Source organism: Danio rerio, chromosome 23, assembly GCF_049306965.1.
Source record: "Danio rerio strain Tuebingen ecotype United States chromosome 23, GRCz12tu, whole genome shotgun sequence".
NCBI classification, from domain to species: Eukaryota; Metazoa; Chordata; class Actinopteri; order Cypriniformes; family Danionidae; genus Danio; species Danio rerio.
Genome location: NC_133198.1, coordinates 43,432,953 through 43,450,000, shown reverse-complemented (window position 1 = coordinate 43,450,000; position 17,048 = coordinate 43,432,953). Strand labels below are relative to the sequence as shown.

Genomic DNA, 17,048 nt, shown 5'->3' with positions numbered 1-17,048 from the left:
ACTAATAACAGGAAAAACGACAGAACTAACGACAGAACTAATAACAGAAAGAACTGCAAAGAACGACAGAACTAAAAACAAACAGAACGACAAAAAAACTATTGATCGGACGGACGGACGGACGGACGGACTAAAGGATGAACAATAGATAAACAAGGAAATTAAAAGAATGATAAAATAATCACACAAGTATGAAATAAAAAATTAATAAAGAATTAAAACGATTAAAAAATTCATTTAAATGTGTTAAGTTAAAGACGATAAAAAAGAACGAAAGACACAAATTCTAGCTAAGAGACAATTACTGTCATTAACAAACCGTTAACTCTTTTTTTTGATTGATTGATTGATTATTTTTGAAACACCAAGTAAAATCACCATAGCAACCAACAACCAATGGCCTCGACCACCACCACCCTCTACAGAAACTCTGCACGACTCAAAAGCCCACCTCACCTTTTATCTTTTTTCTTTTTATAACTTTCGGCGCAGCTTCTGAACATCTCAACCTTTCGGATGACTTTCTCTCCTCGGGTCTGATAGACGCGCTTAATCCTCCAAAGGACGCAGCAAGAGACCCACGGCTTCAACCCTCTCAAACACATCCTGAAACCGACCCACTTCCTCCGAAAGACACCAAATAACCATAAAAACCCCCCTCTGCGAGACCTTTGCGAGCCCTCTGCCTAACCCAGGCTTTAACAGGGGAAATGTTCAGTTGTTGTGGTGCTGTAAAGGGTAACGCAGGGTCCCGTACACATGAACGGAGGGTCACTGGTAAGCCTGCTGATAACAGATGCAGTTCTCCTGTCATCTACGGCCACCCGATGGCGAGTGTCAATTCCAATTATGAGTGAGAAGACACACAGAGATTATCACGCGTTAAGGGGAAACACACACTCGCTCTAATGTGCTTTGAACAGACACTTAACTCATCATTACGGTTGGGTGGGTTACGCCTGTCACGATAAATCATCAATCATTTTTTGTTGTGCGATATACAGTTGAACTCAAAATGATCAAGTCTCCTGTGAATTTTTTTTTAGTGTTTAAAAGAGAAAGAATTTTCTAAGTATTTCCTATATTATTTGTTCTGATTTGTTTTCTTTTGGCTAGAATAAAAGCAGAACTTTTCTAAAGCCATTTTAAAGGTCAATATTGTTACATTGTTTTTCGACTGTCTACAGCAGGGGTTCCCAAACTTTTCAGCGAACGACCCCCAAAATGACAATCCCAGTGACTGGAGACCCACACTATCCTCGGAGGTGGTTATAAACATTCAAACATTGCACACAATGGTGAACACACACCAATAAAAACTTCATAAACATGAGCGTATTTACAACACAAGAAAGTGCAACAGTCTAACAACCGTATATTTTTTTATAGTCATTATTTATATGTTTAATTTAATATTAACCTTACTTAAATACGACAGGTGGGCACAATGTTTAAAGCACAAAATAATTCTTGGTTTAATTTTAAAGACCGCCACTTCCAGATCGTCCTCTATGTTCAGTCGTGGCCTTTATTTTATTTTTAATAATGATGAGGATTAAAAAAAATCTAATATAATAATAATATTCAAAATTTTCATTAAAATATTTAAAAAGGTCTACATTAATGTGAAACAAGCTAAATACAGTCTTTAAAATAGGTCTCAGTACTCGGCAATATCTTTCGCAGATACACGACACTATCATCTATATATATATATATATATATATATATATATATATATATATATATATATATATATATATATATATATATATATATATATATATGCGTCTGCATGAAATCAATTAAAAGCATAGATAAATACAATAAAGAAAAAGTTACAATTGAAACAAGTAAAGTTTTATCGTATTTAGTGTCTAACAGTATTCAGGTACAGTAATTGAATAATAAAATGTTTAATACTTTTAAAAACAATACATTTTATTAAAGTTACACAGGCCTCAAAAACCCATGCAAATGATAGATTATAATTCAGACTCAGCACTCCAAATCCTGCAATGTGACTTGCAAATGATCGCATTGCAATATCGATGCTAAAGCGATATACTGTGCAGTCCTAATATATACATATACAGTTGAAGTCAGAATTATTAGCCCCCTTTTGATTTTTAAATATTTCCCAAATGATGTTTAACAGAGCAAGGAAATTTCTACAGTATGTCTGATAATATTTTTTCTTCTGGAGAAAGTCTTATTTGTTTTATTTCAGCAAGAATAAAAGCAGTTTTTAATTTTTTAAAAAACATTTTTGGGACAAAAGTATTAGCTCCTTTAAGCTAATCTTTTGTTCGATAGTGTACAGAACAAACCATCATTATACAATAACTTGCCTAATTACCCTAACCTGCCTAGTTCACCTTAATAACCTAGTGAAGCCTTTAAATGTCACTTTAAGCTGTATAGAAGTGTCCAGAAAAATATCAAGCAAAATATTATTTACAGTCATCATGGCAAAGATAAAATAAATCAGTTATTAGAAATGAGTAATTAAACTATTATGCTTAGAAATGTGCTGAAACTATCTTCCCTCCATTAAACAGAAATTGGGTAAAAAAATAAACAGGGGAGCTAGTAATTCACGGGGGCAAATAATTCTGACTTCAACTGTGTGTGTGTGTGTGTGTGTGTGTGTGTGTGTGTGTGTGTATGTATATATACATACATACTACTATATACTATTTATATAACTTTTAAAAGTTTTGGGTAACTGAAATAAACTGAAAGGACTTTTTGTTTTATATTATAACATTTAAAATATTCGATGAAAAGCTTAAAAGTACTGTAAAAATGACTTCAAGAGCATTTAATTCAGCAAGTTGTCGAGGAAGCATTTCGATTATTACAAAGATTTATTATATAAAATCATATAAAAATGTTCTGTTATTAAAATAAAAAAACAAAAGAAATAAAGAAAAATTTAAATCAAGTTAGTCATTAATTCAAAACTGAATTCGGCTAAGGTTTATTATAATTTTTTTTATTGCTCATTGTATGCATCTCTTTCTTTTTCTTTTCTTTTTTTTGTTATCCCATAGGCTCGCATTCCGGCATGATTCGTGCTCTGATTGGCTGCTGGTCATGGAGGTCTATATAAAAAGGAGCTTCGACGGTTGCTGGGAGTGGAGCTCCTGGATTTCCCTTACCCCTCCGGCTGACGACCAATATGCGATTTTTTACCATTGTTCAAACGTTCAACTTCTTTTGAGAGTTTCCTCAATAAGCTTCCTGTATTTTTCTTTAAGTATTTATAGGTAATTTAGTTCATTTACTTTATAGATTCTTCCGTTTGTTATTTTGGCCTCATGCCACCCTGAAAAGATGCTCATTTAAAATGACTATTTTTCTATAATAAATCTATTCAATTACTCTCAACTGAAGCAGGTCGCACACCAGAAGCGCCGCTCGGCCATGCATTTTAGAATTCTAAACATAGGTTTCTATCAGGATACACACACCGGCGTCGCAAGTCAGCGGCTGTCAGCGGCGCCTGGCGACGGCTCAGGACGCAGTTTATTTTTCAGCCGTGCCACAGAGCGCCATCTGATTAGTTTCATGTTAAATATCATTCGAATGTGCGCGTCTGGTGTGTGATACTTTAAACTGTCATGTGCGTGCCGTGTCGCGGCGCTGAGCGGCGCTTCTGGTGTGCGACCTGCTTGAGTGTCCGAGTGTGGTTGTCGACCGAAGGTGATCTTTTGTATTAAGTTTTTGTTTTGTTTGGAAAAGTTCACCACCCCAACACATTTGTTTTTTCCCGTTTATTTTGCCCATGTTGCGTAATAATGAAGTAAATTAAAGTACTGTAAAAATATAAATATTTAGATTATAGATAATATTTGGAAATATTAAAATGATGTAGCATAAAAACTACATAATAATATTCATAATAATAATAAATAAAAAACAACCATAATAATAATAATAATAATAATAAATTAAAAAAAAAATTATGATAATAAATGTACTTAAAAAACAAAAAAGCTAAACAAAGCATGCATTTATACTGGAGACCGAAACCATCACTAGTCTCTAGTTACTCTAGTAAAACAGCCTAGTCAGCAATGTCTGCACAGGCACAAAGTGCACACTTGTCCTCAAAACATGCTAACATAGTGACTGTTTCTATTGATACTAAAGAGAAATCAAAAAGGAAGCCTTTGGAGCTGCATTAAGGACATAAAATAATCCAAGAAAACCTGCCAGAATGAACTAATCTTGCATTAAAACAGTGAGATGTTGTAAAGAATTGACTCCAGTCACAGAAACAGTCAGATCACCAGGGCCACGCTGGGAAAATCCATTAGACGGAGTTAAATCCTGTGCTTTGCCCAGAGTGTCCTCGACTGAAAGCGTTCACATCTGCTGATTTCTTTATCCTCCGTCAAGTGGGACGCAGGCCGAGTGACTGACACTCTTTCTCCACTGATCAATGTGAATGACTAATTCACACCATACATGCACTCATAACTCACATGAACTGCAGGCATATGTTCCGCATTATTTCTCCTCACTGATGAAAGCCTGACGTCACAAAAAAACGAGCCTCTATTTCTTCACCCTCATGTCTTTTGCTGAGTTCTGTGCACCTCAAAAGGAAAGTAATTAGCACAATGTCCATTTTCCTTCCAATTAAATGGAGTGGTGAATGGAAACTAAATCTACACTTGGCAAATTGCATGACCAACCCAGGCTCATTGGAAATTTGTTCTTCAGCTTTAATTTTTGCAAAACCTAACATACACTGCATAGTATGTTTCAGATGACAAATCCACTAGAGGGCGCAGTCTACATTTTTGCAAATCTGAAAGACGTTACTTATAGTTAGGGCCAGACGGAATCTGCGGACGTTTTTTGCTATTTCTGCAGAGAATTTTGGTAAAAATCTGCGGATTTCTGCAAAATGTATTTTTGAGTATCAGAAATAAAACCTTAATATATGAAATAAAAAGTAATACATTTTTAACTTTTATTTAATGTTTAAAATGCAAATCCAATTACATTCACTTTAATTGGTAAACAAAGCAAGACTCTCATATAATATCTCTACGAAAATATTAGTTTACAAACTGCATTGTACAGAAATCAGATGAAAATTTTCATATGTCAATAATATTACTGAAATTAATTTAAAAACTGAATAAATATAGATTTACACACATTTACTCAAGTAAATAAACAGAATTAATGATGGGCTAAATATCTGCGGAAATCTGCGAAATTCTGCGTGCGCAGATTCCGTGTGGGCCTACTTATAGTATACGTTTTGTTGCACATTACAGATTAGGGATGCAAAAATTATAGATTTTGGTAGCACGGTTACAGTCTGAGGAACAATTACGGTTATCACGATTATTATGCATTTTTAATTTCAAAACACTACTAGTAAATCGCATGAAAACTCATATTTTAAAGTGTTGTTTAATTGCTGCTTAGTAACCAATTAATACAGCACAAAAATAATAAACAAACTATAGTCCATTTCTCTTTGCACTTAAACACAAGTGAAAAGTTGCCATTTGAACACAAGTAATAAGATTACACAGAAAATAAATGACAGCACAATGCATAAACAAATCAAAATCAATAGAATGTATTTGTCTAATGTAAATCTAAGCTACATATTAGCCAAGTATTTGTCTTTAAAAGAGAACAAATTTAGTCACAGGCTGCTGAACCTCGGTCTGAAAGGCACTTTTGATCTATATTACAAAATTGTTTTGTATTTTTCATCTGTTTGGAGTAGAAATGTGTATATTCAATATAAAGTATGAAGCTGATTGTTCCAGCTCTTGTCACAGTGTGTTCACAGCATTCTTTCAACTATGTGCGCCTGGAAAGCGTGCACAAGCGTGCCGCACACTTCCACTGAAAATAACGAACTTGCGCGCACATAAGATGCGATATGTGAATGGCCCTTAGTTAAGAGCCTCAGCCATACTTAATCCTGTGTGCGTGGGTTTTAGCCTCAGTGTACACTTTTGGAACTTTCAACTAGCGCACATAACTCTGTACATAACTTAGCTGCTGCAATTTTGTTCCGTGATGACATTTCAGAAAGACAATGATCCAAAACACAGGCAAGGAAGATGCTTTAGATGCTTTCAGAGAAAGAAAATAAAGCTGTAGAATGTCGATTACTTATTTCCCCCACTGTATATTGCATCACCAAAAATGATTGAAGTCATGTCCATGCATTGCATAAGCCGATATATTGATTATTGTGACAGGCTTAAAACAAATAACTTTGTACAGTATAAACTACAATTGAAGTATTCATCTTTACAGGATTATCTAAAGGTAAAAATAACAGAGTTCAATAGGAATAACACTAGTATACAAATATTTTTCCAAGAAAAAAGGGCCTGCAGTTATGATTCAGAGAGAGGAAGGGTGTCTTTGACTCACTCATGTTTCATATTCAATATATGACAATCCAGCAGAAGTTCAAGATGTACCACATGAACAAAACAGTGCCAACAACCGATGACCCCCCCATTTGAATTTTTAAACAGGCATATTAAAAATTCACACAGAGGAGATCTCACAACAGCCCGAGCCCTCATTCACTCGCCTCCACCCGAAGCATTGTGTTACATTTCAAACCGCGCTTATCTGATGGAAAAAACAAGTGCGCGTCACTGGATCGTCTGCTAAAGAAAGACAAAATCTAGCGCTGAACAGCATATTTGAGGTCTTTTGGGTTTTGCAGCGAAACCGGTTTCTTCAAACATTCCCCAACTACTAAAAACTGAGATAAAAATAAAGCAGATAGAGACGCATAACACAATGCAAAACGGCAAAACAAAACTAAAAACAGCAAATACAATAAGGTTTTCAGCAATTGAAATTAGTCTGAAATAAAATAAATAAATAAAAAAAAACATATGCACTCACCGGCCACTATATTAGGTACACCCATTTGTTAGCACAAATTTCTAATCAGCCAATAACATGGCAGCAACTCAATGCATTTAGGCATGTAGACATGGTCAAGACGATCTGCTGCAAACCAAGCATTAGATTGAGGAAGAATGGTGATTTAAAAGACTTTAAACATGGCATGGTTGTTAGTACCAGACGGGCTGGTCTGAGTATTTCAGAAAGTGTTGATCTACTGGGATTTTCACGCACAACCATCTCTAGGGTTTACAGAGAATGGTCCGAAAAAGAGAGAATATTCAGTGAGCGGCAGTTCTGTAGGCGCAAATGCCTTGTTGTTGCCAGAGGAGAATGGCCAGACTGGTTCCAGCTGATAGAAAGACAACAGTAATTCAAATCCCAAGGATTCCATATCCGGGACCAGGCCATATCCTGAGCTGCTGCTGCTGCGCTGATGGTCGTGGGGAGTGGAGAACATGAATCTGATTCCAGCGACGCTCCAGGGACAGACGAGTCTTCGCTGAGGCCATCTTCCAGCCTAAACCACGGCGAATGAAGCTCTGCACAAGATTTTTGGCCAGCGGAGAAATTAAAATGGTCGTGCCCAACTGAGTCTGGTTCCCTCAAGGTTTTTTTTCTTCACTCCCATCAGGTGAAGTTTTTTTTCCCTCTCCGCTGTTGCCACTGCCTCGCATGGTTCAGGATTGGTAGAGCTACGCATCGATGAATTTGCTCTTCAGTGTTTGAACTCTCAGTAATGATTAAATCACACTGAACTGAGCTAAACTGAACTGAACTTAAACACTAAAACCTGAACCACACTGTTCCAGTTACTATGACCATTTATGTGAAGCTGCTTTGACACAATCTACATTGTAAAAGCGCTATACAAATAAAGCTGAATTGAATTGAATTGAAAATAAGCACTTGTTACAACAGAGGTATGCAGAAGAGCATCTTTGAACACACAACACGTCCAACTTTGAGGCGGATGGGGTACAGCAGCAGAAGTCCACACCGGGTGCCACTCATTTCAGCTAAAAACAGGAAACTGAGGCTACAATTCACACAGGCTCACCAAAATTGTACAATAGAAGATTGGAAAAAACGTTGCCTGGTCTGATGAGTCTCGTCGGATGGTCGGTTCAGAATTTGGTGTCAAAATGAAAGCATGAATCCATCCTGCCTTGTATCAACAGTTCAGGCAGGTGGTGTTGAAGGTGTAATGGTGTGGGGAAATTTTTCTTGGCACACTTTGGGCCCATAAATACCAATTGATCATCATGTCAGTGCCACAGCCTACCTGAGTATTGTTGCTGACCATGTCCATTCCTTCATGACCACAGTGTACTCATCTTCTGATGGCTACTTCCAGCAGGATAATGCGCCATGCCATAAAGCGTGAATAGTCTCAGGATGGTTTCTTGAACATGAAAATGAGTTCACTGTACTCAAATGGCCTCCACAGTCACCAGAACTCAATCCAATAAAGCACCTTGGGGATGTGGTTGAACGAGAGATTTACATCATGAATGTGCAGCCAACGAATCTGCAGCAACTGCATGATGCTATCATGTCAATGCGGACCAAAATCTCTGAGGGATATTTCCAGTAGCTTGTTGAATCTATGCCATGAAGGATTAAGGCAGTTCTGAAGGAAAACAGCGGTCTAATCGGTATTAGTAAGGTGTACCTAATAAAGTGGCCGGTGAGTGTAAAATAATAAAAACTAAAGCTGAATAGAACTCTTACCCTGTACAAAACGTAATAAGACAACAAATATTTTAAAGGTTATTTTACTTATTTTAATTATTTAAGTTGAGACGACTAGAAAAGTTAATTCAATTCAATTCAATGAAAAAAAGTCAACAAGAGTCTTTTTACAGTGTAACACACATGACAATAACAATTAAATAAATATCACATTTATATAAAGACATTTCTGTAACTCGGAAGCTCAAATACACGACAATATTTGAACAACATTAATCTTATAAACAAACATAGACTCAATTTAACAAGTTATCTTAGTTTTTACAAGACCTGTTTCTTAAAACATTTCATATTCAATAAAACCGAAATAAAATGTTAGCACAGAATGGGTGCACATCAGAAACGGCTGTAAAATAGTTTCCTTAAGACTTGCTTAGTGCACCATATGGCAACCCAAGTCCTTTCCTCCTACCTGGAACGAACATGAAATGCCTGATCCTCGTCTTTTGTGATCACATCCATTTAGGTTCATAGTAAAAGTTCAAGTTTATGTCAAAAACGAAACACTAGACGTTACAAACAAATCTAATAGCATGTCGTCAGAACTCTAAAACAAGAAAAATACACAAAGATGGAGTAAAGACGTCCATGTTTTCACAGCATCTAAACCATCTGACAAGCGAGCCACACAAAAGAAAGAGCCTAAGAAATATGAGCCTCCCTCTTTCACACACACACACATATATGCAGACACACATACACACGGGTGTAAGCAGCTAATGATTTCACTAAGAAAACACTCAATGGCAGATTAATCACAGTATTTCCACCCTACACACTCATTCTGACTCTAGTATGTTTCATCTCATGTGGACGGCGAACACGAGGAAGTGTCTTGATTTCCTCATGAGGAACCATCCATTTATGAAGACACTTTTTTCCATGACAGAAAGTTGATTTTGAGCTTCAATAATACAATATGGAAGTGACACTCAAACTTATTACCCCTGCTGTGAAATTTTTTATTTTTTTTTTATATTTCTGACATGATAGCAGACTAAAGAATTATTTTTACAGTAATTCCAATAATAATTTTTCTTCTGGAGAAAGTCTTATTTTTTCCCAGCTAGAATAAAGGAGTTTAAAAATATATATATATAATAATAATAGGCGAGGCAGTGGCGTAGTAGGTAGTGCTGTCGCCTCACAGCAAGACGGTCGCTGGGTCGAACCTCGGCTCAGTTGGAGTTTCTGTGTTTGAGTTTGCTTGTTCTCCCTGCCTTCGCGTGGGTTTTCTCCGGGTGCTCCGGTTTCCCCCACAGTCCAAAGACATGTGGTACAGGTGAATTGGGTAGGCTAAATTGTCCGTAGTGTATGTGTGTGTGAATGTGAGTGTGGATGTTTCCCAGAGATGGGTTGCGGCTGGAAGGGCATCCGCTGCGTAAAAACTTGCTGGATAAGTTGGCGGTTCATTCCACTGTGGCGACCCCGGATTAATAAAGGGACTAAGCCGACAAGAAAATGAATGAATGACAATAAATAAATAAAAAATGGCGTTTATCGCGTTTTGCAAAACGCCATTTTTTACATTTGGATTTTATTTTTGGAAATCACTGTTCAGATGTAGCTTAATTTATATGTGAATTGCTGCCATTAATAACATTTAAGAATGTACATTTTAGGCAGAGTACAAAATGTATTTTTCCACAAAACGCATTAGCCGCCAGACCAGTTTCTTTACAAAGTGCGATATAACAGTAATAGAACGTTCAGGATGCTGCGTGAGCTCAACATCCTCTGGGAAGAGAGTCGACGCCGGTTAAGTGCTCCACATTTGCTCATTGATTTAACGACAGAAGATGAAGCCTTTAACTTCACAACAATGTATAAAAACACTACAAAAGTGGATCGGAATCCTGAACTCTGAATCTGCGTCTCATTTCAGAGTCTGCTACTGTCCACCAGAGCTTGCATTTCAGTCACGGATACATACTTTGAGATCCTTTCTGACTGAATGAATTATGGCTCGTTTCCACTGACTGGTACAGTACAGTACAGTACAGTACGGTTCAGGTCAGTACGATTCACCTTTATCAGGCTTGTGTTTCCACTACCAATGGTACTTTGGCTTTTGGTGGGTGTAGTGTATGACAAAGTGTCAGTCGCATCATTCTCGCTCGAGAAAATGTCTACAATAAAGCTGTACGGGTCGCTCACATATCATATGAGAAGCACTTCCCACAAAACAGACGCTTAACACACATAAATACTTGTGTATAAATGTTTATTACTAACTTTTCTATAAACATGATTGATTATACCTGCAGATCAATGACGGTGTGAAATAGCCTACTTTAACGTCTGTAATTATATTAAATAAATGAACATATATGAACACATACAGACCCTTACAGTCTCTGATATGTTACCAACTACAGAAAAACTACACACAGCAGACATTTAGTGCTTAATTAGGTTACAACACAAAATATAGCCTACAGTCAGTGAAAACCTCTCATCTACTGTATGTCTGTAATCTTCAGCAGCACATGTAGCCTCTGTCAGAGAGTCACTCCATCATTCTGAGTTCATAATAGTCCAAAAGGTGATGATAAAAAATGAAACAAGGCAGTTTGTTCACGTTTGCTGAAGAAATAATGTGCTCCTGTTTTCCGGTTTCTCCTTTTTTTCGTGCTTCACTATCGCGTTTGTCAGTGTCTAACAGGATCGGGTTTCAAAAGCACATCAATTATCAAGCGCATGTTATTATCATCAGCTCAAGAAGTTTGTTATTTCAGATATAGACGCACATCGAGCGCAAGCAAGAAAGCGAAACCGCTTGCACTTCAGACTGGCTCGTAAAGAACTATGGGGCACAGGGTAAATCTGCTCTACTCATGGCTTTGTGGCTGTTCATCGAGACAACGACAAGGTTTGTTCGAGCCCGGATCGACCATGGCTGGTTATTATATGTATATATAACTCCGCTGTAATCTCTCGGCTGTGCTTTTTAAACATGGCGACTCTTCTGTTTTCATTCTGGCTTGTTGCGTAAGCGAAGGGAGTATCTCTGTAAACCAATAGCGTTCAGCTGCGCGTCTAGCTCCGCCTTTTGATACACTTTCTCATGTTTGGTACCCTTTCGAAAGGGTGCCGAAAAAGTGGTACGGTACACCTTTTGACAGTGGAAACGGCCATAAAAGCTTACCAAACTAAACCGAACCACTCAGAAAATACACGGTTTTCCATCAAGGCAACCTGGGGTGCTGAAATATAATTGGCTGAACTAGCATTGGGCGGGTTAAATAACCAAAACTAAGACAGCCGTTCCGGCACATACTGTAACTCACATTTTCAAAGCAGATTATCTGACTTCAGCATTGTTTTTCAGATAAACAAGAATGTTCAGCATGTTTCTTAAATATCTGCAAACATATTGTAGTATTTTTATGCTTTAGAAGAGTAAAAAAACTGACACACAGCACCTTTAAATCACTCATAAATGTATAATCCTTAATCATCAATATATGATCGTCAATATTAAAAAGTTCTCATTGCAATACCAATGCTGAAACCATATTGTGCAGCACTAGAGCAGATTGAGACATACTTCTAGCCCAACTTCATCTTGGGAAATCACACAGGAAAATACGTCAAAAATCATGTTTGTTTGTACTTCAGGAATTCCTTGTATTGAGCAGAAATCTAAAAGCATTGTTCACATCTTCGAAACTACATCAATGGACCGTCTGAGGAAAGGGCCAGAACCTCCATTTCATCCAGCATGAAAAATTGATATCATTTGCAGACACTTCTGCATTTAGACCACATTTGGCCAAACACAGCGGTTTCGTGGCTCCGTTCCTGAAACGCAGAGCCAGTTGGTGCAAAACCCAAGGCCACGTCCAACTGTACGTTTACTCGAGCGTGAGATAAAGACACACTGGAGGAATTTTTCTGTCTTGTTTGAAATTTAACTTCCTTGGCAGAGTAATTTCACTAAACAAGCAATACCAGTAATTTCAACCGCTCACACACTGCACCGTATTCATATAAAGAAACAACTGCATCATTTCACTTCATTTTGTTTATGCTAATACATCAAGACTCATTAGGCTGCTTACTATTTGAGCAGTAAATAGTCCAGATTAACTGAGGTAAAGTCGGTTTTATATTCACACATTCATTAATTTTCCTTCAGCTTAGTCCCTCATTTATCATGGGTTGCCACAGCGGCATGAACCGCCGACTATTTTAACATATGTATGTATTATGTAGCGGATGACCTTCCAGTTGCAACCTAGTACCGGGAAACACCCATACACACACTCATACACTACAGTTCATCCAATTCACTTAAAGCACTTGTTTGGACTATGGGGGAAACCCATGCCAGCACGAGGAGGACATGCAAACTCCCCACAGAAATGCCGACTGGCATAGGCAGGACTCGAATCAGCAAACTTCTTGCTGTGAGGTGATAGTGCTAAATACTAAGCCACCATGCCACCTTATTAAAAGATTTATAAAGTGAAATGCAGATAAAAAGCTGCTGTGTCAGTTCTGTCAGAATGAGCCTGTCCAGGTGTTTCTCATAAAACCCCATGGGGAACTTTTAAAAGCAAGGAACTGCTTATAATGAGACAAGGAAAATACAGGAGGAATTATATTTGAGTCATATTTCACCCCAAATACAAACAAACAAACAATTATTGATAATGATAATAATTATTATTATTAACAACAACAACAACAGAGTTATTATTTTTGTATTGCACAGATATATTGTTTACAAAAATTTAACATACACATTTGTTACTCAAATTAAACATTAATATTTAAAATCTTTGTCTTAATTTAAAAAAGTAATAAAAAAACTTTGTTTTAATAATCAGAAAGGATTTGTTTTTTTTTTATTTGTTTTTTTTATTGTTGTTTTGTTATGGTTTTTTGTTGATTTTTTTTGTATTTGTATGATCCCAATTTATCTACCTTTTTGCATATTCTAATAAAAAAAATAAAATTAAAAAAAATAATCAGAAAGGAAGATATTAAAATAAAGCTAAATAGATTTCCTTTCATTATTTATATTCAAAATGACAATAAATAATTTAATTATGTTACAGTTTAATTTATTAAATTAAATTAGACACATAAAAAATGACTAAAACATGAACTAAAATTGAAACCGCTCAAACTGCAAGAATATAAATATTATAAACAATAAATTATATAAATAATAATAAAAACTTTAAATCTTTAAACATTAAGTGAATGGACACATTTTTCCACACTTTAATCATACTGTATCTCTCCCCCCAAATCAAAAGTTTAAAAGTTAATAAAACACTTTACCTAAATAAAACCAAGCCGATTATTGCACAGTATTAAAATAATATTAGTAGTATTTATATATATATATATATATATATATATATATATATATATATATATATATATATATATATATATATATATATATATATATATATTCACAAGAATCAGTAAAAGGTTCAATTCTCATATTTATGAAACTTTTTCGTTGCATTTCTAACTTGTGATCTAATCAAAATCATCCTGCTTCGGCACCATTAAGCTGGCTTTTTACCACAACCATATTAAAAAAAAGCTAAATAGAATTTCTTTAATAAATAACTTGGTATCATATTGTCAGAATCATATACCGACCCAACCCTACACTCAACACAAAATCAAAAATAAAATAAAAACATTAAAGGTAAATAAAATGCTTTATATAAGGAAAACCAAGCCTATTATTGCAGTTTTATATTAACTTATGTTCATAATAGTTGTATTAAATGCCATATTGATGGAACAAAGTGTTTATTCACATTTCTAACTTGTAATCTAATCAAAATCATCCTGTTGAGACACAATTAAGCTGGCTTTTACCATAACCATATTAAAATAAAGCTAAATAGAGTTTCATTAATGAATAATTTGTATTAACAAAAGACAAATCACACAGTAAAAACATTAACTATAATTTAAACCCCTCACACTGCAAGAAAGAAAATATTAATATTATAATATATAATTTTAAAATAGCACTGCACAGAAAACAAAAACTTGATTCCATTTTTCACACTTCAGTGACATCTCACCATATATAACCATAATAATCAGATTAAATATCATATTGATTTTCTAACTCGCATTTCTAACTTGTAATCTAATCAAAATCATCCTGTTTGGACCCCATTTTTACCACAACCATATTACAATAAAGCTAAATAGAATTTCTTTAATAAATAACTTGTAAAAAAAAAAAAAAAAAAAAGACATATCACACATATTAAAAACATGAACTAAAATGTAAACACTCAAACTGCAAGAAAGAACTTTAAATATTAACAATATATAAATAATAATAACTTAAAATCTTAAAACATTAAGTGAATTGTCAGATTTTTCACATTTTAGACATATATCGCCCCCAAATTAAAAATATAGGTTTATTAACATACTTTACACATGAAAAAACAAACCTATTATTGAACAGTTTCATATTTTAATCTACATATTATTCACAAGAATCAGATCAAATCTCATCGACAAAAAAAGTTTTTTGTCGCATTTGTAAACTTGTAATCTAATCAAAACAATCCTGTTTGGACACCATTAAGCTGGCTTTTACCATTTTAACCATACAGGTTTAGTGATGTATAAACACGGTACATATGTGTATCGATAACTTACTTCTGCTAACGTTATTTGGAAAAAAAAACAAACTTTAAAAGTGACATCTTTTATCATTTAGGCTGCAAATAACATAACTTGTCTCCAAGTATAAGTGAACACAGTTTTGACATATCTTATCATGGTCACCATACTTTTCAAACGTGTCTTTGAGATAAACAATAATATAGTTTTTTACATCTAGAAATCGTTTATTTACGACATCGAGCTGCAATACAAATGTAAAAACATTCTCGAGAAATACAAGGCAAGGAAGCGCAGGAAAACAGAAACAGAAAGGCTCTGTGGAGAAGCTGTTTGTACTCAAAGAAAACGCTGAAAGAGAAATCAAAATCATACCTCAGACAGTTGCAGATTTGTACCGCTGTAAAGTGTGTTTAAGCAGCGCTACATGTCCTGCGGTCAGAGAGTTTCACGCGTTGTCGAAAAGCATCGGTGAATTTGTTTTTCTCTTACTCCGCCATGTTTTCTCAAGACACTTTCCTTTCCTTACTTTTTTTCGGAAAAAAAGGAAAGTTTTTTTTTTTGCTTTGGCACGCCAATCATTGCACAGGAGTTTGTAAACGCCACGCCTCATCATCATGATGCCTCCGTGCTGAAGTTTCGCTCGGTCCTTTAAATAGATTCAATTGAATGATTCAACTGAACCGATTCGCCAACCGACTTTATAGAGCGTTTTCAAAAAGACGTGCTTCTATTTTCTAACAACGTACTATTTAACTTATTTCAAATGAACTTTCGATGCAACATTTAAAACTGCATAGTTTTATGAAGGTTTTCAACTAATGATTATGTCAGCCAATTCGCTAAAAGATAGTGAGGATCTGGTGAAGGATGATAGCTTACATTAAAGTTCTAACTAACATATTATGAATTATTATGACCTATTGATTAGTAAACAATAATAAACAAGCGAATAATCATTTGAATGTTTGGTCGAACTAAATCGCAAAGAGTTTGTGAGTTTGTGATTCAATTGACTGTAACAGGGCATTTTTGTTAAATGTTTAAATACCAGAGCAATATTTTTTATATGACAAAATAAGCTAAACGAAATTAATTGTTATAGTTAATAGACATTTTAACAAGGCAAAAGAAAAAAACATATTTTAGAGTTGACTCGTGGCGAATCGGTTTATTGAAAGGACTGTCCGAAAGAATCATTTCGATTGAATTAATTGAACATTCTTGTGCTCGAAGAAGAAAAACGTATTTTTCTTCTTTATTTTTGGTCTGCTACTCAAACTGGTGGCATCCTTGACAGTAAACGATCAACTTGAGTATACACTGTGAACTTATTTTAAGCATTAGCCTACATTGTAACCAATTTATGATAAATTATTCATGACAGAAAATGTGTTTAGTTCATGTAACTTATTAAACCAAGTTAATCATGTTCTAACTTGATTTTATAAGTTACGAAAGCTGTTTTAAGTCGGTTTAACATAATACAAGTTCAATGGACTCATAAGGTTGATTTGATTCAGCTTAAAAATGCAAGAATTTTACAATATAGATAATATAGTTCACCCACATATGAAAATTCTGTCATGTTTATTCATTCTTTTTTTGTTTCAGCCTGTTTTAATTTCTTTCTACTGTTGAACACAAAATATATTTGTTAAAAAGCGGGAAACCTGTAACCATTGACTTCTATAGTATAGGTCTATTTGTTTTTCCTATCCTACAGAGGTCAATGGTTACAGGACAGGTTT

At 35.2% G+C, this 17,048-nt stretch overlaps 1 protein-coding gene across 3 annotated transcripts in view; it reads right to left on the bottom strand.

The window, feature by feature from the left end:
- gpsm2l (G protein signaling modulator 2, like) overlaps positions 1-15,824 on the bottom strand; it is a 53,965-nt gene extending 38,141 nt beyond the window's left edge. The window contains 1 exon segment of one of the 3 annotated variants that reach the window (NM_001005936.1): positions 15,673-15,824. Coding sequence is in view for 2 of the 3 variants with exons in the window: in XM_068216739.2 (XP_068072840.1) it covers positions 457-605 (149 nt within the window). In the remaining variant the exon portion in view is untranslated. 3 annotated transcript variants of the gene reach the window in all.
- Between the last annotated feature and the right edge of the window lie 1,224 nt (positions 15,825-17,048).